Source organism: Tachypleus tridentatus, chromosome 6, assembly GCF_004210375.1.
Source record: "Tachypleus tridentatus isolate NWPU-2018 chromosome 6, ASM421037v1, whole genome shotgun sequence".
NCBI classification, from domain to species: domain Eukaryota; kingdom Metazoa; phylum Arthropoda; class Merostomata; order Xiphosura; family Limulidae; genus Tachypleus; species Tachypleus tridentatus.
Window position 1 is genome coordinate 99,348,736 of NC_134830.1, and position 25,816 is coordinate 99,374,551.

General features: G+C 38.9%; 1 protein-coding gene across 1 annotated transcript in view; it reads right to left on the bottom strand.

Moving 5' to 3' along the window:
* LOC143253170 (rho guanine nucleotide exchange factor 3-like) overlaps window positions 1-25,816 on the bottom strand; it is a 64,170-nt gene that overhangs the window by 19,909 nt on the left and 18,445 nt on the right. The window contains exons 7-8 of the mRNA XM_076506545.1: window positions 24,828-24,904; window positions 2,118-2,277 (exon numbers count right to left, since the gene is read on the bottom strand). Coding sequence (XP_076362660.1) covers window positions 2,118-2,277; window positions 24,828-24,904 — 237 coding nt within the window. The remainder of the gene's footprint in view (window positions 1-2,117; window positions 2,278-24,827; window positions 24,905-25,816) is intronic.

A 25,816-nucleotide genomic window follows, 5' to 3' on the forward strand; every position in this document is an offset into this window, starting at 1 on the left:
AAGGGGACAGGTAGAGAGAACAAACAGTGATGGTATGACCCAAGGAAATACGGATGGCTATGGCCTCCAAGGGTGTGTTGAGTGACAAAGACAGGGTGGGCACATACTGATCAAACAATAGTGCCACCCCTCCAAGTACTTGTCCATCACACAGCCCATCATTTCTGTACAGAGAAAAGTGCCAAATGATGACTGTGTCAGCAGGTTTTAGAAATGTTTCTTGTAAAGGAAAGACACACAGGATAGTAGGAAGCAATCAGTATTTTGATATCATCCAGATTAGAACGTGAACCTCAACAGTTCCATTGTATCAAGGTGGCCATTTTTAACGACGGGCAGGCGAAGTGCCTGAAGAACCCTCCTGTTTACGACCATGTCTTTTTTCCTTACTGTCCTTATTTGGAGGAGGTCTATCGACCTCCCTGGATCCTGCCCTGGGTTGACTGGGCAGATCTTTGTTGTTGGAAGGGGATTTCAGTGACTGAGGACGTGAACGAATGATTGTTTTGCATAGTGGGGTTGGAGAAAATGATGTATCAGAAGAAATGCCTGTATTTGAAACTGAAAGATGTGGATCTTGAGATTTGTTGGATTGTATGGGAGGAACAGAGATGTGTGTAGAAGTCAATTCATCAACCTTTTTAATCATGGAGGTCAAAAGGCTTTTCATTTGTTTTGAAAACGATTCTCTTGGAGATACAGAGATATCTGTCTGCACTCCCACTGCAGTTGTGGAACAAAGTGCAGCAGCATATGTCCAAGATGGAGTGGCGGACAGCAATTTCCGAGCCTCAGGATAACTGATGTTATGGGTCATTTTCAAATGCTGCACCTCTTTTTCCTCCAACCATTTTGGGCAAGAACAGAAGTAGGAAGGGTGGGAACCATTGCAGTTGACACAATGTGGGTCCGTGTGATACTCATATGCATCGTGGCCCTTGCCACCACAACAAGCACATCAGGTAACCAGGACAGGACGTCTTTGAGTGGCCGAACCTCTGACATTGGAAACATTGAAGAGGATTTGGTATGTATGGCCATACCCTGCCTTGATGGTGGCAGGTGCACGTGGTCATGTAAATGTCAAAACGAGGATATTTGTCGGCAGTGTAATTCCATCTTTGCAAGTGGAGATGCACCTAACTGCAGAAACTCCTTGAATGGAGAGGCCAGCGAGAATCTCTGACTCAGGGACATTCTTCAAGTCCCTCTCAACAATAACTCATCGTGATGAATTCAAGGTAGCATGAGGGGTAACCTCAATAGGTATATCCCCAATTGCCTTTGAATTCAAGAGGAGTTCACTGTGTTGGGATGTTTCAACCAATATGTCTCCAGATCGAAGCTTCTTTAATGACTTCCGAGAGCCACCAAGTCCCTCTAGTCCCTTCTGAAGAAAAAAGGAGGGCATTTGTCCTAATGGTTTTTCTGAAAGAGAATGTAATATAAGAAAGTGGAGTACAGGTGTTACAGATGCTGAAGATTGCTGCTCAGAGTCTTCAAGACGTGGTCGTCTACCTATTGACTGTTTTTTACTATTTTATTTAAATTTTTTATTGGAGGATCCATATGAAAAAAGGAAAATTTTGGTACCCACTGACCCCACCCATCATGGAGCCCTATGAGGGGATGCAGTGCAATGTCATGCAAGGGCATTGCAGCAACGCCAGGGTTGTGTGAGCACTATACCCAAACACCAGCATCAGACACAATGTCCACAACACCCGTTGAGAACGTCCAACACTGGTACTTGGTTGACTCTAGCCCAAGTGGACCAGCCAATTGACCCAAGGGGTCCACCCAAAGGCTGCCCGTCTACAGGAATTCAAGGCCAAAGTGGTGTGTTAGGGTTGGACCCCTCAACCACCAGGATCCTATCCTCCCCTTTACGGGTTGCCACGCATGGCAAACACGTGGGTGGATGTTTAGATTCCATAGGAGGTAAACTGAAAGAACAGAACCTTTCCTGGGAGGTCCCCTCACCATAAACAGGAATCCACACCAAGAGGGTATCCATCTGTAACATAATACTAAGCATAAAAATTGTGCTATTCTTGGTTTGGAAAAGTAATGACAAACAACTAAACTACCCCCCACCTCTACAACTCATGACTTACCAAGGAAGCTCCAGAGATCTAGCCGTCTGCTGAATGGAGATTCTAAGCATCTTTGTAGAAAGTCTTCAAATCTTAAATCATGTGTTTTTTTTTCTTCTAGAAGAGCTTTGGCATTGAATTGGTTAGAGCAGTAAGGTACATATGCCTTTAAACCAGGCACCTACACTTACACAGATATTAAAATACATTTATGATTATACAAAATACAACCTTGTACAAAAACATAATTTCATAAAAGTAAAAATCTCTGCATCACACAATCCCATTAATAACAAGAAATATATGAAAAACGTATTGGTACGTTATTTTTCATTGCATGGCAACCATATAGAACAGGGGTTCTCAACCTTTTGGTACTTGCGACCCCTTACCTAAAAGTTTGAAACCCATGTGACCCCCTACTTGGGGCTTACTATCAGCAGCTTAATTTTTCTTTTATTTTCTGTGAAGGAGAGGGAAAGAAACATCTGAAAAAAAAATATTTAAAAATTCTGTAATTATTTATTAGCAAATTAAATCACATTGGTCCAACCTGAATTCACAAAAAGAACATACATTTCTTGAAATAATATTAACATAGGTTTGAACAGCTATCCAACCCAGCTAGTGAGATGCCTGATGTTGCATTTCAGCAGAAAGCTTTGAAATTCGTGGCCAAGCATTTGTTAGAGCCAGTCTCATGTCATCTCCAACATCCAATCTGTTCCTATTCTTTGTTTTTTATATTGACAAGAGTGGAAAATCCTGCCTCACACAAGTAGGTAGAAGCAAATGGAACAAGGACACGTAAAGCTATCATGCTGACTTTGGAGTACGACTGATACATAGCGCACCAGAACTGAGTCACGGATTTCACCTTGAAGAGATCACGAGCTGAAGAGTCGTTCCTAAGATCCAGAAATTCATCTTGGATATCATCTGGGATGCTGGATACATCAAGTTCAGTACAAAATGGGTTCCTTACCAGGGCCTCCTGTTTCTGTGATAGCTCAGGGAAGTAACGCTCGACTTCCTTTTCTAGAGACTGAAGATGTTCGGTAATCTCATCCTTGAGGAACTGATCCAGTTGGATCTGAGACTCATCCGTCACACCATAAAGTTTTTCAAACATAGCGATGTTTCCAAGATTGGTTTTCCGATGCCAGTTCTGCAGGTTGGAAACAAAGGCCCGAAGACTATCTTGAAAAAGGAGAACAGGTGTTTCCCTTCCTTGAAGCTTCAAATTGAGCTTGTTCAGCTGGTCAAAAATGTCTGCTAGGTACGCAACCCTTTTATTCCATGCTTCATCTTCCGAAGTGAGCTACAAGATCTTTCCTTTCTTGAGTCTCCAGGAACAGCTTTATTTCATCTTTCATTTCAAAGACACGATTAATAAAGTTTCCTTTCGACAACCAACGTACTGCTGTGTAGAAGAGAAGGACTTCGTGGTCAGCATTCATGTCTTTGCATAGTTCTTTGAATAGGCGAGTGTTGAGTGCTTGAGTCTTCAAATAATCTACAATTTTGATTACAGATTCAAGCACTTCCTGCAGAGAGACAGGGAGAGTCTTACTGGCGAGAGCATATCGGTGAATCATGCAGTGGATGCCCTTTGCTTGAGGTGCTAGCTTCTTCACTCTAGACTGGAATCCTGATTTCGATCCCAGCATAGCTGGTGCCCCATCCGTACAAACCCCACACACGTTATCCCATTGAAGATCGTCGTCTTGAAAAAAAGTTGAAACTTTTTCCATGACATCATTAGCTTTTGTTGTGATTTCAAGTGCACTGCAGAATAAAAATTCGTCTTTGATGTCACCAGAATTAATGTATCTCACGAAGACAAGCAACTGAGAACACGAACTTACATCTGTTGACTCGTCGAGCTGAAAGGAAAACAAAGGGGAACCCTTGAATTCAGTCAAAACCTGTTCCTTCACATCCATAGACATTTTAGAAATGCACCTCTGTATAGTATTATTTGACAGGGATACTTGCTGCATCTTCTTTGCACTGGCTTCTCCAAGAATAAGATTTACTGCTTTCATCATGCAGGGTTTAAGAAGTGTTTCTCCAATCGTGCGAGACTTTTTTTGTTTAGCAATTTCGAATGCAATCTCATATGAAGCTTCCACTACGGCTGCACTCTGCTGCTGAAACGACCCACTTCTATTGATTCTTTGGCTTTTAAGACACCGTTCATGCCGTTTGAAGAAATCCAAACCCTTCTTTGCGTGTTCTGGATGTTTCATCTTGTGATGACGCTTGAGTTTTGATGGTTTCATTGACTCTGCACTCAGGACAGCATGGCACAAAACACACTGTGGTTTCTCGATGCCGTCGTTGACGAGCACAGTGGTGAAGCAAATGTTGAGGTAGCATTCTGAGTATCTGCGCCATTTAGCCATGGACACAACTCACCTCTACTGCTTACTTATCTCCTTGTTAAAATAAAATAAAAATGTTGAATAATGAACGCTTTGGCAACTGTAGATCTTACACTGACTACTTGTGGGGGGTGCAGGTAGAGTAATGATGGGGTAAGTATTGGGAGGGAAGGGAGCGTGGCCAGTCGAGCGATTCATCATCCACCAATCAGCAACGGACATGTGACTCACGTGTTGACAGCGAGCACACACACACACTTAATCACAGCTAAACAGACACACAAGCATACGTACATGCACGTGCACTCACATACTCGCTACTCACTAGTACACGCATACCTAAAGTTGCAGACACATACACATTCACACAGGCACATTCACTCACAGGCACGCATACATACACCCATAATATCACCTAATGACATTGAACTAACGTAGCACACGTTTTGCTTTGCACCGAAACAAAAAAAATGTAAGAGCATGAAAATGCAATTGATGAAATAAAATTAATGTTATCCCAAGCTACTTCTAACAAGGCTACGCGACTCCCCTGCCAAAGCTTTGCGACCCCGGGGGGGGGGGGGTCGCAACCCACCAGTTGGGAACCCCTGATATAGAAGATCAGCTAAAATACAGAACTTTTCTTCTTCAACCTTAACAAAAATTGACTACAGCATTAAGATAACATTTTTCAGTTACACTTCACCAAGGATATTAAAACTACTAGTGTTGCTTTAAGTCATCGCTTTTAATTACCTGCATATCATCCCAAATGTCTTCACTGTCAATTAAACATTAATGTTATCAATGCTTTTCAAGTTATGCCTCCCAACTCTGCTATATTAACATTATCAAATACAAAGGTTTATTTACTGAACTAAATTGAAATAAAGATCTTTTATCCACATAACACACTAACTGAAATTCCAACACTAAAAATGATGTAACAAATGTTTCAAGTGAAGGGATAGTTCTAATCTTTATAATATGGTAAAGTACCACTGCAACACCAGATGGGTAAGCCAAACTAGGATGCTTCACAAATGGGCAGCACTAAAAAGTGTTTCAGTAAAATCAACTAATGGCTTCCACTAAAAGCAATAATTGGTTTTTATGTGGTAAAGCAGTAAAGTCAATAATTTTCATTAATAACACAAAAATTGCAAATGCACAAATATCACTTCAAAATATGTTTATAAGTTTAATTTTGATTGAATTTGTAGTACTTTCTTTCATAAATTTTATAGTATTTAAGACTTACAGTTACTTTTCACTTTAACTGTAATACCATGAGCAATAGTGTTTAATTTTGTATGATTTTATTATAATTTATTTTAATGAATATAGAAAAGAGGTTTGCATCAGTTAAAAGTAACTTACTGTTGGGTATAAAGAAAAGTTTTCTTGTTATTCCATTTTATAGTAGCATTTAAATTTTAAATTTTCTATGACCACCTATAGGGTACTTGGCAATCATCATAGCTGGTGTCTTCTTTATTTCACATACTGGTAGTAGTAGTACAAAACAAAGCTATCTTTAAGTTAACTGTTACATGTTCTGTGAAATTCATTATACCAAGTATGCAGGCAAATTTCTGCTCTGTGTTTCACCACACAGCAGCAGTAAAACCAACTTATTAAAACTAAAAGCATAGTTTTAAAAAGTAATTTTACAAGAATTTAAATTAAACAAGATAAAGTTGGAACTAATTACCTACCGAAGTTAACGATTTAACTCGAAACTTTATATAATTCCAGTAACACTTACCTCCTCTCATATTACAATTACTACATGACTGCTAGGATGTCCTTCTTTCCCCCCCTGAGCATTGGCCTGATTTTTTTTTTTTTTTGCTTGTTTCATTCTTTTATTACCCACTTAAATGCCCTAAATGGTATCTCTCTCATAACACTCTCCAGTAATAAAAAAATCAAATAAAAAAAAATCACTCTATATTGGTACTGTATATAAACACTTAACTTGGGTTATATTTTTTCACTTTTTTGAGATTGACCCCATTTGCAGTCTCTAACATCAGTTCTTAGTGGAGAGGAAGGGCAGAAGTGTGCAAAATACATTTTAGATTTAAGAAAATATTAACTTTCAAAACATACTTATCTTCTCTCACACTACAGCCAGAATCCACATTGATGAGAGGGAAGGGATGGCATTATCTACACGGAAGGCATCTGTATAAATTGTGGGCATGCTAATAGAGGATTAACACCCCAATAGTAGAACTGTACTACATCTAAAACAAGAATACTCTTCTCCCAGAACCTAATTCAAGCACTGCAGATGGAAGTTGACAAAGCTAATCATCACTACTGGCCAGGCCCCAACCAGGTAATCAAGGTTCCATTGCTCGAGGTTGGAATTATAGTGCCATGGTCCATAAAACCACACATTTTTGACTAGGTAATTTTGGCTGCAATGTACATACATGCAGGTAGATTAGATTACACCCTATAGCTATAGAATGATATATTTTGAGCCACTAGAATCACAATGAGCAGACATGCAACACTTTCTTTTCAACCTAAAGAAGTCCAAAATGCAACACCCCAAACTCAGAATGATGGGATCCCATATGCCATACTCTACACCTGAGGAAACAGAACTCATCCTGTATAAAATTATGGCTACTCATCCTCACTCCCCAACCATGTGGGAGAGGTAAATTGTAATTCTCCCCATAGTTATGGGGAGGATGTGGAACAAATTATGTAACAATTAAGAACCCTGGATGGGACTAGCCTGCATTCAGAAATATGAGGAAACAACTGACCCTCTCCTTTAAACAATGTACCAAAGCAATATTGATTAAAAAAAAAGGGCCACACTCAACTTAACCAGATAAACATCAAATTTGAATTGGTTTTACATATAAGTCTGATGTAGGATGGTACTGCTTCTACTGCCTGGGATAAAAACACCTTCACCCTCTTCTTCAAGAATGGAGGAAATTTACTCAAACACTCTGTCCACCACCCCAGTGGCTAGACCCTTGGTGTGATATGAACCACCTAGCTCCACTAGTGGAATATAGAAGGGAGATAGTGAATGCTGGGGAGTCTTGAGAAACAATACTCTGAAAACTATGTAGTAAGTGAGCCAAATCTACTAAATCTGTGAAAGCAAACCCATCCCAATTTATTTAATACATAGATCAGCAGCTACAGGATAGATCCTCTTCTGCTCTACTCATGATGATCTAGAATAGTACAGTAATACCATTTGGTCAGCCTTTAGGTTATCTTTTGTAACACCTCATTTCAGAGCCTATTGCAACCTAGATAAAGCATATTTAATTAGTGGTTGCTTGTACAGAAATGGTTTAATAAATGCACACCTGTCTAGGCAACACTTTCACAGAGTGGGGTCCTATATATACTCTATTGGAATTGGTTAAGATAGCTACAGGGGCTGGTCAAAAACTACTGCCAGATCATACAAATAATGTGAAAGAAAGATACTGGAGAAAGTCCATATATCAACCTACACATTGTCCTTCAGTGGGAATTCCAACCAGACTGCTATGGACATATAAATGTGACAAAGCTGATGAAATGTGACTCACTAAAGTCTTCTCACCTTCAAAGAGAGCCTAGAATAAGCAATATGGATCAATTTTTTGTATCCACCTCATCAAGATAATTAGGGATAAATCCTCAAAAACTGAAGGATCCCAGTTAATAAAAAGTTTTCTAGCATCTTGAAAGGAATAAGTGCAGGTTATGTAATACTTCAAAGCCCTCACTAGACATGGTAAATGATCAGTTCAGTCATAGATTTGAGAATTAAGGATCAGATGAGTTGATAAGGAATTCTCTCTTTTCCTAGCTGCCAGTGTCTTAGGTAAGAAGGACTTGTTTGGGTATAGAAAAACATAGGTTGAATGATAAAGTAGCTTTTGCACATGCAGCTCAAAGAAGTCCAACCAGTGATGTTTATAGGCCAATAACAACAAAAAATAAACATTAAGGGAAAAGTGATACATGGTAGATAAAGCCAAGGGCTCAACCAGATGTTGAGAAAGAGCAGGTAATACCACTTTCATATCCCAGTTAAATAATTGAAACTGTCTTATGGGACAATGGACCCAAAATGACTTGAGGAGGTCAGAGAACCAAATCCAGAAGTGCCAGCTATAGCACAATATACCATTATCAATGTGTCTACCATTTCCATTGATAACAGTCCATCATGGGATTATGCAGAGACTGAGGTAGATACAAGACAGCCTTAAAGTTAAATCCCATTGCCATGTAAATGAACACATAACCTCCATGCATGAATCTTGAGCTCTGAGATGGCTCAGTGTACAATATTGATTGTGGTTACCTCAACAGAGATGGCCAAAATGGAAGAGGTGGGAACTCCTAGAGATATAAAATTGAAAATCAGGGTTAAGCCAGTCAATACAGTGCTACCAACAAAACACCACATATGTTTGAACAAATCATGGCTAGAACTCTGGGTAACAGATGAATATGTTGGACAGCATAGGTGTGCAATCCTATCCAGTCCTGACTGGATGTATCTATTCCCAATGCCTGAGGATAAGATACCAGAAAACAAAATGTCAGTAGTTGATTATTCAAATAAGCACCAAACACATGAATCATCAGTCTCTCAAATTAGGAGTAAATCCAATAGAAGATCTTGTGATGCAGCAACCAATCAGCAGGAAGAATCTGGTTGAGTCAAGACAATTGATCTGCGACTAAATTTATCAACCCCAAAATATGGCAACCTAGTAAGATGATATGAAGAGAGTGAGTCCAATAAAGATCGAATGTTTAAAAACAGTGATCTCAACTGAGTGCCACCTTGATGGAAAATTTAAGATAGTGTGGAATTGCCAGAGTGAAGCATGATGACTTTTCTCTTCAGCAAGTTCAGATCTTGAGACATTGCCCTTTGAACAGCAATAAGTTCTAAAACACTGATGTGTAGGAAAGCCTCATTGTCCACCCATAGTCCTTGACCACTGAATTATGATCTCCATACCTGAAGAGAGATATTCAGGCATGCCAATGACATTTATGAAAAAGAGAGGAAAAGGTATATAGCCTGGCACCAGAGGCGCCACAGAGCGGCGCAGCCGAGCCTGACTAGGGGAGTCCGGGGGCACAGCTTTCTGTGCCTCTGCGGCTTTCTGGACTTTTTCTTTCGCCAAGGTGGCTGGGCCAGATTTCACAGAACCACAGGCCTCAAGCCTTTCTGCCCTTTTCTTCTGATTCTCCTTCAGCTTTGAGGTATACTTTGAAGCTGCTGATTTAATGTCCTTACACATTCTCTTGTCTACAGGATCAAAATGAATATCTTTCCTTTTAAACATTTCAATCGCTGTTGTTTATTTGGAGCGTAGAGAATATTTTATCGTCTGGTATGCACACGATACCAGACCACGAGACCTGCAACGAGACTGCCTCCAAGATGGCGGTCAGATTTTTGTTTTTCTGCAATAAACATTGAAAAAATACGATTTCTCCTCAAAAACCACCTACCCGGCCCCCAAATCGCTCATATTTTCTCCTCGAATTTACACGAATCTCGTGGGTGATCGTTGACCGTTTGAAAACTGCGGAAATCCGAGTTTCAGCGGAAAAATGGCACGCATGGGTATTTGTGAAGAGATAGATCTCTGGACGAGGTGGCAGCACAGAAGCACCTATTGTGGTATTATTCTGATGTTATAATTTTCCTATACTTCACAACATAGGCTATTCTCATTTAATGGTGTCCCCTATATCCCAAGTTTATTTTCTATTTATGCATGCCACAAACCTTGCACTCTCCCCTTGTTGGAATTAGCATATTCCAATGTGTCTCTCATGTATCATCCATCAACCAAAAATAGCATAGCATGCTCACATGACATGCGACTCTATAATCCTCTACCTAAGATACGTGTCCAACAATAGTCAGTTGCAAAGTCTCTCTTTGTTAACCTGGAAATAACCTAGGAAGGTCAAAACATTGTTCTATGCTTATCAATAAAAGTATTAATACCCATACCAGCCATTCAGAGATACATTTGTATTTTAAGTGGGTTTCATGTCATCAAGAATTATAAAGCAATTATCGTGAGGTATGTAACCTTTCAGTGACCTTGTGTAATACCCCATCTATACAGTGAGCTTGCAGAGCCATGGACAATACAGTACAAGTCTAAATGGTTGATAGTGCACATTTGAAGTTACAAAATGCCTTGTTAGGCACCACTTACTATACAGAGAAATTTAGTGATAAAAAGGAAGAAAGAAAGGCCACTGAAAATAAGAAAATGTAAAAACTTACCAGTTAAAGTTGTATTGAGGTCTGGAGTATGCCACAGATGGAAGATGAAACCCTAACGTGGTCTAACGTACTATGTGATGAAGATAGAAAGAGACGAACATATTGAGTTTGGTCCATACGGCAGTATGGAGAACGTCCTCCAAAGGACAATAAAGACAAAGCAAGGAAAAAAGTGAAAAGACGGAATCAACGTGAGGAAACAAGATAAAGTGTATAAGGAAGAAGATAGAGGGGAGTAATGTAAACAAATCAAAAAGTGAACCCAGTTTATAAGGGAGAAGGGGAAAGGTAATGGAAGGAGGATGATTGCCAAGAAGTAAAAAGAGAGTTTCATGTTCCCCAGCAGGTATTTGTACATGGTATATTGCACCTGAAGTTCCTGACTGGACACAGAATCTATCAGGGTTTGGACAAGGTTAAAGATGAAAAGTAGAAGGTAGGAAATAGGAGAAAAGGAAGAACATCTCTCCAGGCTACCACAGACTTGGGGAGGAAGGAGAAGACAGGTAGGGCAATAACAAGTGTGTGAATGTCAACAGCAAACAAATCAGACTAGTGATATTCACAGGCCAAGAGAAGAAATAATTAAGAAGACATCGACAGCCAGAGTCTATGGATGAGGTACAAGTAAACAAAAGAAAAGCAAATGTGTACTGAGGCCCATAGTAAATGCATCCAATTGGGTATAATTCCCTCAAAGGCAAAGGATTCTGCAAATGAATGGAATAAATGACCACTCTATGGCAGAGATTCGATCCAGGCATAAAGAACGTGCAACTGGATTGAAAACAACTGGCACAGAACATGGAATAAGTGGATGCAATGTGCATGGACCCAGTATAGTTCTAAAAGTATGAAAACAGAGATTTCTAAACTGATTGCACCCTTTATGATTTAGCATAGCCATCACACCATACAGCTGTCTGAAAGAGCTATCACCAGATGGCAACAGGCAAGAGAAAGGACATAACATAATGCATGACAAATCACGAGAAAGTTGAGAAAATTGATAAGCAAGACAGTCTCCTCTGGTGAACAATGGCTCAAAGTTTTGTGGTGAGTGATTCAAGCTCTCCAACACTGAAGGGAATCATCTGTGAGCAGATGTGTAAACAGATGTCAGGGAGAAAGTCACATATCCGCTGACTGGCTTAGTCAAGCCACCACTGCAAATTCTCTCAGGGAACAGATAAGATAAATGGTCATGAAAAAGAATCCCATGCAAGATTCTGTTGCACACAACCAGTGACCAAGTTGAAAGTACAATTATCAGAGTGCAACTGATGGTAGGTGGGTTGAAGTAATGACCTCACCAAAGTAAACAACTAGCCCCTAGAATTGCTACAGAAAGGAGATGATTACTGTGAGTGGTTGACTCTTACTTACAATGAGCTAAAAGGAGCCATACATGCATGTAATAATGTAATTACAACCCCATAGCCTGGGAATGATGAGCAAAATCTCATATGATGCGACAAAACACCTGTGTATCCAAGGGAAGTCTGAAAGTAGCACCACAAATAGGTAAACCACCTCAAGACTTCCATGGTGAACTGTAGAGGGCAATGAAGCATTTAAGGCATGAAATCAATGACCAATTATCAACTTTCAGTTGTTACAGGAACAAGGAAAAAATATCCAGAGGGTTGGTGAACCAGTTACTGCTTAATACTAAGTAAATCCTAAACTATATCTAACAGTCACACAGACATGTTACGAGATCTCAAGGATAAATACAGGAATTGGGATGAAAGTCGATAATGAAACCCTCTGAAAGAACCCTTATAACCCACTGATCATCAACAAAAGGAAGCTAGCTTAGACAGGACCCAAACCCTTAAGAACACCACTGGTAGTGGTGGGGATAGGTAGTACTCCATTGAGGAAATTGACAAAAAAGTACCTAGAATTGAAAGGACAGGAAATGGTTGAGAGGTAAATGTGGCATATATGACGTTCCAACAGAAACAAACAGTCTGTAAAAGTTGTAAAGGTAGACTGACATCATTTATGGCTCTATACTGTTAGGGATTGGAGCAAATACATGAAGTCTCAGAAAAAGACATAAAACCCCAAGATATATGGAAGGTAAAATTACCCAGTTCAAAATCAAGTCCTCACCTAGAAGGTCCCAACAACAAAAAAAATCATGTAATGTAAAATCAAAGTTTATAATGAAGTATGGGCTAAAGTGGAGGAGAGAAAGTGAACGGTATTTGCAAAAATCCATTAGGATTTCTGTGAAGTTCCTCTGAGAGCTGATATAAGGAAAAAAGATACCAGGTAAGGGTATGTGTTAAACTAACAGATTATTCAGGATCCAACCCCCAAAGAGGAAAAAAAAACAAACTGTTGATAAAAAAAAAACATGTACAGTCTACCTGATGGTTAGAAAGGGTGGACTAATCAGAAGTCGTTGGAAGGCACAACAAGTAAATCTTCTCATTGAAATGCAAGATGAAAAAAAAGGAAAAAAAAAAAAAAGAAGCAAAGGCTTAACAGTTTCAGTAAAACCTTAGTGAAGCCCAAGAAGAAAGATTGTGTCCTGGAACATTTGACCTCTTGCTGTATGACAGCAGATAAATCCATCTTACAGTTTCTCACACCAGAGGCTCACAAAAAAGACTAGTTACTGTTATAACCCTCAAAGTGGTAAGGTGAACTTAAGAATGCATTACACAGATTGATTGATTTAGTGTTTTATGGCACAAAGCAGCGAGGCTATCTGCGCCAGACATTCGGTAAAAATGTAAAAAAATAAAAAATAAAAAAAAATAAATAAATGTAGTAATAGACATAAATGGAAATGAAGGTAAAACAAAAAAGTATAAAACCAATGTTGACACCTAGTCTACAATGTTAAGATAGAAGGCAGAGTATAAGAAGTTGTAAGGTATTTACTCTAGCAAAAAGGTAATGATCATAACCCGCCAGGAAGATTAACAGGTAAGTTCAAGAACCACCGTCAATCACCTGAAGTTGGCCTTTCCAGTCCTGGTTCCGGGTTATGTGTCATAGCAGCTATTATCAAAATGTAAAAGAATAAAAGTTTTAAAAGACACTCCGCAAAATCGTAATAATGAGTAGCCAAATGTCCAGTAAAAAGATAAAAGTCAAGTAAATGGAGTAAAATTTGTAAAAGTAATTGAAGATAAAAGCAAAACGGCAAGTAAAACAGAAAATGGCGTAAAAACCAATGTTGACATCCAGTCAACAAAGTTGTAAAGAACTACCTGTAGCAGAATGGTAATGATCGTAACCCGCCAGGAAGACTAACAGGTAAGTATAAAAACCACCGTCAGTCACCTGAAGTTGGTCTTTCCAGTCCTGGTTCCAGGTTATGAGTCAATATGGCCAGTACTAAAAAGTTAAGTAGTAAAAGTGTAAAATGATATGCAGCAAAAGTATAATAACAACTCGCCAGGATGACTAACGAGTAGTTCAAACGAATAGTTCAAACAGGAGCGTTAGTCATCTGAAGTTGGCCTTTCCAGTCCTGGTGTCGAGTTATTTAATGTTCTGGCCATTGTCCAATGTCAAATGGAAGGAGAGAGATTAAAACTGTAAAAAAAGAACCACAATTAAAAAGGTGTAATGAATAAATATGTAACACTTAAATGAGATTAAAAAGGTTAATGGCCATTAAAAAATTAAAAACATTATCAAGGTGGACAGAGTCACCATCACCAATAACTGTCCAATGTTACAGACTGACCCTGGGAAAAAATATGTTTAAAATATTGCCGTCGTTGAGAATTGTAACGATGGCAAGAAAGTAAAACGTGGCTGATAGTGATTTGAGTGTTACACAAACTACACATTGGTGCATCAGTTCCAGATAAAAGAAAATGATGAGTTAAAAAACTGTGACCAATGCGTAGCCTAGTGAGAATAACTTCCTCCTTCCGAACTTTACGGAAGCTAGATGGCCAAAGTCCAATTTTGGGTTTGATTTGAAAAAGTTTGTTGTCACGTTGCTCATTCCAAGTGGACTGCCAGCTGGCATGGAGCCGAGCCTTGAAGACAACACCATAGTCCATGTACGGAATAGGCATAGGAGTGATGGTGCTGAAGCAGACATATTTAACTGCCATGTCTGCAAGCTCGTTCCCGTGAATACCAACATGGCCTGGTATCCAGAAAACTGGATTGAAGTAGCTGCTAATGAGAAATGGGCCAGTCGGTTTCGAATATCAGTGAGAATAGGATGTGAGCTAACGTGTAGCGATTCCAAGGCAAGTATAGAACTAAGCGAATCAGTATAAATAGTACAGTTGGAGTACTGCTCAGCTGCAATATGATCCAGGGCAAGAGATATGGCATACAGTTCAGCAGTGAACACAGAAGCTGTAGAAGGGATTCTGTGCGCAACTACTGACCCATAGCAAACCATAGCAGATCCCACTGAATTACCTGATTTGGAACCATCTGTATAAATGGGAACTGAATGATTGTTTGAAAGATATTCATTGAATAAAAGACGGTACTTCCAATCTGGAGTATCTTCCTTTTTTAGGTGACTGAAAGAAAGGTCACATTTGGGGCTGTAATAAGCCATGGTGGGATGGGCCGACCTGTGGAATCTGCAATGTTATCCAAGGACAGACCCATTCATCCAATTGCTCCCGGATCTGAAGGCCAAACGGAGCAATGACAGATCGTCTGTTCTGAAAAAGTACTGCCCACCGAGGAAGGAAAACACATTTCCAGGTGGGATGCTTTGCTAAGGAATGAAGTTTCGAAGTATATTGTAAAGATAGTTGCAAACGGCGAAGGTGTAGAGAAGGTTCACGAGATTCAATGTATATACTTTGAACTGGAGAGGTACGGAAAGCCCCAGTGCAGAGTCGAAGTCCTTGGTGATGAACGGGTCCAGCATCTTTAAGGCGAGGGTCTGGCAGAGCCATAGACCATTGATCCATAATCGAGTTTCGATCTAATAAGAGCACGATATACCTTTAACATTGAACAGCGATCTGCCCCCCAACTGGTAGAAGAGAGAACACGGAGGATGTTCAGTTGTGCATTTGACCCGAAGCTGCTTTAAGTGTGGTATAAAGGTCAGTTTACGATCAAAGATAAGCCCCAAGAACTTGGTCTCCGGGACCACTGGCAGCAAAACTTCACCAATACGAAGTTCAGGATCAGGGTGAATACCCCGTCAACAGCAAAAGTGCAGGCATACAGTTTTGGAGAGAGAGAAATTAAAGCCGTTCGCCAGAGTCCACTTCCGTACACAATTGAGGGCGGTTTGTAGTTGCCGCTCAATATATCTCATGTTTGATGACTGACATGAGATGTGAAAGTCGTCGACATACAGCCCATTCGCAACAGTGAGAGGGAGTTGTTCAGTGATGGCATTTATCTTTATACTGAAGAGTGTAGCACTCAATACACAGCCTTGAGGGTCTCCAAGTTCCTGTACAAAAGAACGGGAAAGTGTCGAACCCACACGAACTTGGAATCTCCTGTCCATTAAAAATTTTTTTAATAAACATGGGTAAATGGCCACGTAACCCATATATATGGAGGTCTTGCAAAATGCCATACCTCCATGTTGTGTCATAAGCCTTCTCAATGTCAAAGAATATTGAGACAAGATGTTGGCATTTGAGAAAGGCTTCTCTGATAGATGTTTCAAGTCGAATTAGGTGGTCTGTGGTGGAGTGCTGTCGTCGGAACCCACACTGGGTGGGAGAGAGGAGGTTGTTTGATTCAAGGAACCAAACAAGACAAGCATTAACCATCCTTTCTAATGTCTTACAGAGACAGCTCGTCAAAGCAATTGGACGGTAGTTTGAAGGAATCTTGGGATCTTTCCCCTGGCTTAGAGAAAGGTAAAATAATAGCCTGGTGCCAGGCATCAGGAAAAACATTCTCCTGCCGGATCCAGTTAAAAACAAGTAGAAGAATATTAAGAGAAGCAGGAGAGAGATAGTGCAGCATGTCATAGTGTACATCATCAGGTCCAACAGACGTACTGGCAGACCGATGAAGGGCCATTTTTAGTTCCACCAGGGTAAAGGGACAATTATAGTCAAAGAAACAGTCAGTTCGAAAGGAAAGAGGTGATCGCTCTGCCCGAGTCTTGATGGCCAGGAAGGTGGAGGAACAAGCAGAAGTGCTAGATACCCGGCAAAAGCTTTCACCTAGAGTGTTAGCGATGTTCCGAACATCAGTCACCTCCTGACCATCAGATAGTAAGATCGAGAGGGGGATAGAATTGTAGTGTCCATTAACCTTTCGAATCCTGTCCCATATGATCTTGGAACTGGTGGTAGAAGAAATACTGGTTGTGAACTTAATCCAAGATTCCTTCTGGCTTTGACATCTTACCCACCTAGCATGTGCACGGGGCCCGTTGGAAAGCAACCCGGTTTGAAAGTGTGGGATATCTACGAAAAGTATCCCAGGCCCGCTTTTGAGCCTTCCGTGCTAAGTGGCAAGCAGGATTCCACCACGGACGAGGATATCATGGAAAACGTGTCGAGATTTTAGGAATACACTGAGCAGCTGCATGTGTAATACAGTCAGTTACCGCTGCTACACAGTCGTCTATTGATGGCTGATTTACGATGGCAGTATCAAGTTCTGCGAGAGCAGTGAAAGTGGACCAGTCTGCCTGATCCAGCTTCCACCGGGGCACGCGGGTAGGGTGGCATCGACCACGGCCAGTCTCTCTCAAAATCACTGCCTAGTGGATTACTGTCAACCCTCCATGAAAAATGGGAGAATAATGAAGGGGAGCAAACTGAGAGATCAATAGCGGTAAAGGACTGACTAGGTGCATGAAAGTAAGTGGAAGAACCAGTATTGAAAAGAAAAAGATTGTGATCAGAGAGCATCCGCTCTACAGATTGGCCCCTCCCATCAATAATAGCACTTCCCCAGAGGGGATGATGTCCATTAAAATCCCCTAGGATGAGAAATGGAGATGGCAATTGTTCAACGAGAGCATCAAGATCTGATTGATCATATGTCTTTCCAGGGGACAGGTACAGAGAACAAACAGTGATGGTATGATTCAAAGAAACACGGATGGCTACAGCCTCCAAGGGTGTGTTGAGTGACAAAGACAGGGTGGGCACGTGTTGATCAACTAATGTCCCACCCCTCCATGTACTCGACCATCACACAACCTGTCATTTCTGTACAGAGAAAACTGCCGAATGGAGACAGTATCAGCAGTTTTGAGAAATGTTTCTTGTAAAGAAAGACAAACAGGATGGTAGGAAGCAATCAGCGTTTTTATATCATCCAGATTAGAACGTAAACCTCAACAGTTCCATTGTATCAAGGTGGCCATTTTTAAGAACGGGTAGGTGAAGTGGCTGGAGAACCCTTCGGTTTACGACCACGTCTTTTTTCTTTACTGTCTTTAGTCGGAGGAGGTCTATCAACCTCCATGGATCCTGCTCTGTGTCGGGTGGGCAGGTTTTTGTTATTGGAAGGGGAATCCAGTGACTGAGGACGCGAACGAATAATTGTTTTGTCTCTTGTGGCAGGAGAAAAAGATGTATCAGAAGAAATGCCTGTATTTGAAACTGAAGGACGTGGATCTTGAGGTTTGTTGGAAGGTATGGGAGGAACAGAGATAGGTGTGGAAGTCGATTCATCAACCTTTTTAACCACGGAGGTCAAAAGGCTTTTCATTTGTTTTGAAAACGATTCTCTTGGAGGCACAGAGAGATCTGTCTGCACTCCCACTGTAGTTGTGGAATGAAGTGCAGCAGCATATGTCCAAGATGGAGTTGTGGACAGCAATTTCCGAGCCTCAGGATAACTAATGTTATGTGTCGTTTTCAAACGCTGCACCTCCTTTTCCTCCAACCATTTTGGGCAAGAATGAAAGTAAGAGGGGTGAGAACCATTGCAGTTTACGCAATGTGGGTTCATGTCACAGTCATAGGCATCGTGGTCCTCCACAACGAGCACGTCAGGAAACCACGACAGGATGTCTTTGAGTGGCCGAATCTCTGACATTGGAAACATCGAAGAGGGTTTGGTATGTATGGCGAACCCTGCAATGAGATAACCTGCCTTGATGGTGGCAGGTGCACGTGGTGAAGTAAATGTTAAAACGAGGGTATTTGTTGGCAGTGTAATTCCATCTTTGCGAGTGGAGATGCACCTCACTGCAGAAACTCCTTGATTGGAGAGACCAGCGAGAATCTCCGACTCGGGAACGTTCTTCAAATCCCTTTCAACAATAACTCCTCGTGAAGAATTCAAGGAAGCATGGGGTGTAACCTCAATAGGTATATCCCCAATTGCCTTTGAATTCAAGAGGAGTTCACTGTGTTGGGATGTGGATGTTTCAACCAATATGTCACCAGATCGAAGTTTCTTTACTGATTTTGGAGAGCCAGCAAGTCCCTCTAGTCCCTTTTGAATAAAAAAAAGGGGACATTTGCCCTAAAGGTTTTTCCAAAGAGAATGTAATATAAGAAAATGAGGTGCGTGTGTTACTGATGTTGAAGATTGCTGTTCTGAGTATTCAAGACGTGGTCGCTACCCATTGACTGTTTTTTACAATTTTATTTAAATTTTTTAGAGGATCCATAGGAAAAAGGAAAAATTTCGGTACCCACTGACCCCACCCACCATGGAGCCCTACAAGGGGACGCACTACAAAGTCACGCAAAAACAATGCAGCAACGCCAGGGTTTCGTGACCACTATACCCAAACACCAGCATCAGGCACAATGTCCACAACACCCGTTGAGAACTTCCAACACTGGTACTTGGTTGACTCTAGCCCAAGTGGACCAGCCGATTGACCCAAGGGGCCACCCAAAGGCAGCCGTCTACAGGAATTGAGGCCAAAGTGGTGTGTTAGGGTTGGACCCCTCAACCACCAGGATCCTCTCCTCCCCTTCACGGGTCGCCATGCACGGCAAACACGTAGGTGGATGTTTAGATCCCAGAGAAGGTAACCAGATAGAACAGAACCTTCCCTGGGAGGTCCCCTCACCACGTACAGGAATCCACACCGAGGGGGCATTACACAGAAAAGTTTCACAAAATTCAAGTGAAGAACTAAAGTGATGAGAATTAACTGATAAATATGAAAAAATAAGCTGGTTGAACAAATCAAATGAAGTTTAAAATTAACCATTTTATGAGAAAAACAAAGTAAACACACAGCAAGAAATAAATAAATAAAAAGATCATTTGAACTTGATGCTGCTAAACAAGAAGTGAAAGTTCTGTAGAAGAACGTAAAGGCTTAAACAGGCTATGCTACCATTGTTGGTTGAAGGATGACATATGATTTGCATGAGAGACATGTTGAAATGTACTAATTCCAACAAGGAGGGAAAGCGCATGGCTTGTGACATGCATAAAAAAAGTTTTCATATAGAGGCAGCACTGCATGAGAACAGTTAATCTTGTGATAGGAAGTAAATACCACTTGAGAACAAAGATGTCATTCAGAATAAGGGGGATATAGTAAATTGCCATTCTTGATCCAACACTTATGTAAATACAACTTAAAGGGTTTTGTGCATTCATCCCATAGGATGGAGGGATTTCAGTGATGTCTACATCTTTAAAAGAAAAAAAAAACATCTTCACAGTGGGAGAAGGAGAATGAGGCAAACTGCCTGTTTTATAGAGTGGAGCCAGATAGGAGTCATGTTGAAATTGTCAGAAAGACAATATATTGTGTTGAAGCAAGACTAAATGTTTAGGCTCTGATAACAAAGCCCTGCCTTGGCTGCTTCTGAAAGTTGAATCTGGGTGCAACATTCTGCCAACTGATGAGATGATGCCAGTAGTAACCAATTGTCCATGTAATTATCTGTGCACAGGCCTAGGGAATGGAAATGATGAGAAAAAGCTTATATGATTCAGCAGACAATATATGATCCTGATGCTAGTATGAAAAGTATAGCCCTGAACTAAAGCATCTGACCCTTGTCCAAAATTGCTGATATTGGTGGGACAACTCCACTATGAAAACAGGTACAGAAGTGTCAGTGATAATGAACTTGTTTTATTCATCCACAGTCCTAGTGAAAAATGCCACTGCAAGAATAAAACCCTGAAAGAACTGAGATGACTTACTCAACTTCTTCCTTGTTGATATAGGCAGACTATTCTCAGTAACAATGCACTGAAAGGCAGATGTTAGGTTTGAGGCAAATAGGGACAAGACTATGACTTCCTGTAGGAGCTAAGGAAAGTCTAGAAACTGATAATGACAAGGAATAATGCAGATGGGTGATATCAATCCTCTATTCTAAAGACTCTGGAATGCCTACAAAAATCAAAGGTCAGAGAAAGGGCACCTAATACAGCTTGCAGAAGAATGCTCTCCAACAAAATTCTACCCAACAAATCCCAACAAGAGATTATGGAAAGTGTAGAAGCTGACAATCAAACCAAGGTAGATGCCAACAGTAGTTCCAACTTGTTATTAAATTGATGTGGCAATCACTGAAAGGCCACCAACAAAAGTTGGAGGGATGATAAATATCTCCCAACCTTAGGTAAGATATACAAATCTTAGAAAACTGTGATCTATTCAGGTAGATCACAGACTTTTCTAGAACCTCACATTTCCAGGAGTACATCTATTCTTTGAGAGCTTAAATACATGTCCACCTATTTGTGGTAGGCTATAGCATGTTGTTTCAACAAATGTAGCAGAGACAAGGTATAATTGTCCCTTCACATAACTGAGCAGTAAACTTCCCTGTATGAACCTCAATATCCATAAATGGAAGAAATAAGTATTTGACCTCAGACCTTTCTACCTTCAAGGAAAGGGCAGATGCAAGAGCATCCAGAAAGAGACTCTTAAACACCACAAACTCGACTGGTAAACTGACAAAAAGGAGCTGGTGGAAGAAGATCCAAATTGGCCTCATGAGATCCCAACAGAGTAAAGGAAGGTACTAGCAGAAGCAAATCTAAATTCTATTCAGAATGTCCAGGATCACCTGCAAGTGTAACACAAGAAATCCCTGGAGAAACACTACCAATCCAAATACACATCTCAATTTCATCATAAATAAGGTCATGGACAGTCTCGACTGAGGGCAACCCTTCTTTTTGATGGTTGAGAGATGCTACATATCATGCGAGAAACAGTAATCTAGAAATTCATGCCATATATCAGCTAGCTAAATGAAAAAAAAATATTGAAAATGAACTATGTAATACAAAGAAAACACAGAGACACCTCTTCTAGAATGCTTTGTCAAGAAAAAGTTAGTATCTGAATGAAGTGCTTATATTAAGTAGAAGGATAGGGGGTACACTGACATAAGCAGAATGTCATGAGACATATCAACAAGGGCAAGTAAGAGTGGGAATAAAAGAAAGGAGCAAGTGAGAAATAGTTTACTAATGCTTAGATGGGCAAAGGAAGAAAACCCTAGCAGTCAAGTAATAGTCAAGATAAGTACATTATGTAGTATACATCTTTTATATTTCCTTTAAGCTTGCCTGTTTTGGTTTGCCTAAATAAATACAAATGTTTCCTGCAGTTTTTATTGTTAGAATGGAAGATATTTCAGAGTAACCCAATACCAAGACTTTTCTTTGTACTAAGGAACTTTCATATCAACAGTAAGGTAAAAGTTATACAGGCAAAATAAAAAATATTTCTCACCTTTAATACAAATTTCAATAATCCATTACTCTTTCACTATTTTCCTTTTAAGTACAATACTAATTCTGCAATTATAAAAATGCAAAATTACAGTTTTTGGTGCAATTGTACTGCTTTTAAAATACATTTTGGTGATATGTAAAAAAAAGGAAGAAATATGTTGTGCTAATCTAAAGAGATTAAGAGGCAAAGACAGTAAGCCTTGATCATGCTCCTGCTCTTCCTCTCATACTGTTATTTACTGAAGGTTTATCTTATAAACTACTTATGTTTACTCACATAGATTAAATGGACCTACACATTTAAGTTATTTAAGATATGCAAAGTAATTAAAAAAATAAATAAATGCTAGGTTAGATAACAAAAAAAAATGATATAGAATGTAATATGTAGATTAATCCTTTCCAAAAGGAAAAACTTGACATTCATTGTTCAATCAGGGACTTATTCTTTTTTAGTTTCAACATCAACTTGAAGTACAGTTGTTTTATTAATTAAAGTGTATTAAAATAAAATGGTATTTTTCTTTTGTATTATTTCAGTAGATTCTAAGTGAACGTAATGGTTAGAACCCAGTACATAGTACTGAAACACTGAGGCTTAGAAATACAATATTGACATTTTTTTTAAGTTAAAATGGATAACTTGTGAATTATTAGTTTGACTAACATGAATAATGAAACTTTCTTTTTCATTGCTGGTCACTTGAATTCAGATTATCTATGCCTACTGTTTGCCTAAAGAATCCAAAATTCCAAGTGCTTTAAGTCTTTTACTCCATGAAATACTGATGTTTTAGGCTATAAACATTTCAGTAATTGCTCAGTCAGCCTTTAATGCATCAAAGAATAATTATTGGAATATAAATAACACAGTAAATGACCAATCATGCAGCCACAGATGAGAAAATAACAATTCCTTGTAAAATTTTACCCCTATTAAAGTATACAAGTTACAAATGTATAAATAAAACAATTTTATAACAAAATTTTACTTCTTCCAGAACCCTGAAGTTATAATTTTTCAAAAGACTTTCTAATATGCTTAAAAACCCTATAATAATAACCATTAACAGCATAATTCCAAATTATATGGCATACAAGTTTGGCATTTGTAAGTTGGTTTAATCTGCCAAAGAAATTTTTGTAGGTGGTCTTAAATGTGAAGGAAAACAATAGCAGGCATTGATCTAAAACATTATCCTTATTGTTCTTTATACTGAGCCTGACAAGGTCTGTTGATTAAGGCACTCAACTTGCTGTCAGAGTTGTGAGCTTGAATCCCTATCACTAAACATGCTCATCCTATATGATTGCTTACTGGGCTAGCCACACAGGTGCAAAATTCTCTTCACTTGCAACAATTAATGTTGTAGTCAATCCCTGGGACTAAGGTTGAAATAAAGAAAGAAGTTCATTATATTCATCAGACATTTCAGAAACAAGTTGAAGTGTTTTCAAAAGCATCCACTACATTATTGTAAAAACTACTACTGAAGGATATGGTCAAGAGAACATCTAGATAAAAATCAAATGAGCCTAGGATACATGTACAGATACATTATTTTTATATTTTATTTCTCAGCACACGAAATTATGCTTTCTTGGGTTGACAGTTTTACTCAATAAGAAATAACTCTAATATAAGTAAATATATTAAAAAGGATTCTCATTTGCATAGTTTAATAATTAAAAGTTGTTTGTCTTCATGACACCAGTTCTGAAAACTTAGTCATCATCATACCAACAGATTATGATTCAATGCTATTGAATGTAAAATGTTGTAATTATTATAGCAGAACATGCCTACTGTAAAAAGAAAGTACTGTTATTATAGTTGTGAATTAATCATTCAGTTCAGTAAGTTCTATGTAAAACATTAAAAAAGAAAATTCAATAGTACAGTTTAAAAAAAATTCACAAAAGAATGAGTATTTAATTTACTGTTCTGGCAAGTAGATATGATTATGATGGATCACAAGACATAGAACCTAAAATTGTGGCCCAAAATAATGTCCTCTGATATTTCATAATTTCTAAGTGTTTGGGGATAATTTATCTAATCTCTCAGCACAGATAACCCTCGTGTAGCTTTTCGCAAAAAAATAAATAAAATTAATCTCTGAAATACCATGAATATCATGAACATAAGTGTCATACTTAAAACCACTATCAATCATTACATGCTTTAACACTTACAACTATTTGCAGAAAATGTTTACAAAATACCTAAAAGCAACTTTACATTCAAAAGAATGTACATAAAATGATATTCAGAAAACCTCATGCTTCAGAAATATTAGTAAATAGCTACAAAATAAAACAGCTGCTGAAAGATTGAAAAACATCAATAACATTCAATTAATATTCTCATACTTATCAGAAATTGGTTGTTAAGAGAATACTTTTACATACCCACTTCTTAATGACTTGGCCAACAGAGTTGATTGCATTATCTTCTTTTCTTTGTTCCTTCAGTTCATCTAGTAGATCTATCAAAGAAAACAGTAAATGTTTCATATCATATTTATGAAAATTTTATTTCAGAAGAATTCTGAGTTGTAGCTGAGATTTAGCATGAATATTTCAATCATACAGAGAAACTTATGAAACATTTTTATAGATATTTAAATTTATATGTGACTGGAGTGGCTAGGATTTAGCTGATGATTACCATAAACAATCACTTTGTGCAGCAACTCCTTGTAAATTCAGGAACAAGCTGGCAATTCTTATGAAATTACTCAAAATCCCAGTTCCACAAGAGTTTTGAAACCACCACCAATCTCCCTAAAATATAAATCAGACTAAACCTACAACTTTAAAAACACATTTATAACTGTTCAGTGAAATTAATTTCCCTTACAACATTGGCTGACATTTTTCCTTTAGTTTTAGCTGGTTGCAATGGAACACTTAAAATCATGAAACAAATGTAACTTTTTTTTTTTTTTTTTTTTTTATAGTTGCAGCAGACAACAGGATCACAAAAGGCTTTTAAAGAGCATTTATCACAACAAAGCATTTCTGACTCTTTCTAACAAAAGTAAATTAAAAGCAAGACAATGCAATATCGACAAATTTGTACAAAAGGTCTTGTAATTACAGCCATTATATTCAGAGTTGATTGTTCAAAATATTAATGGTTAGATAATGATACAGAAAAGAATAATTTTAAACATGGCCTGAAAGAAAGCAAAGAATCAATGAGAACACTTTTACTACATGAAGCAATGTCAATGCTGGATGAGCTCCCCTTCCCCCATTTGGACTACTGACATACACTGCTGGCCAAAATCTTAAGGCCAACAAACAAAGAAAAAATATGCATTTTGCATTGCTAGACTCAACCACTTATTTGAGTAAAGCTTCAAAAGATGAAAATAAGGGAAAATAAAAAACTT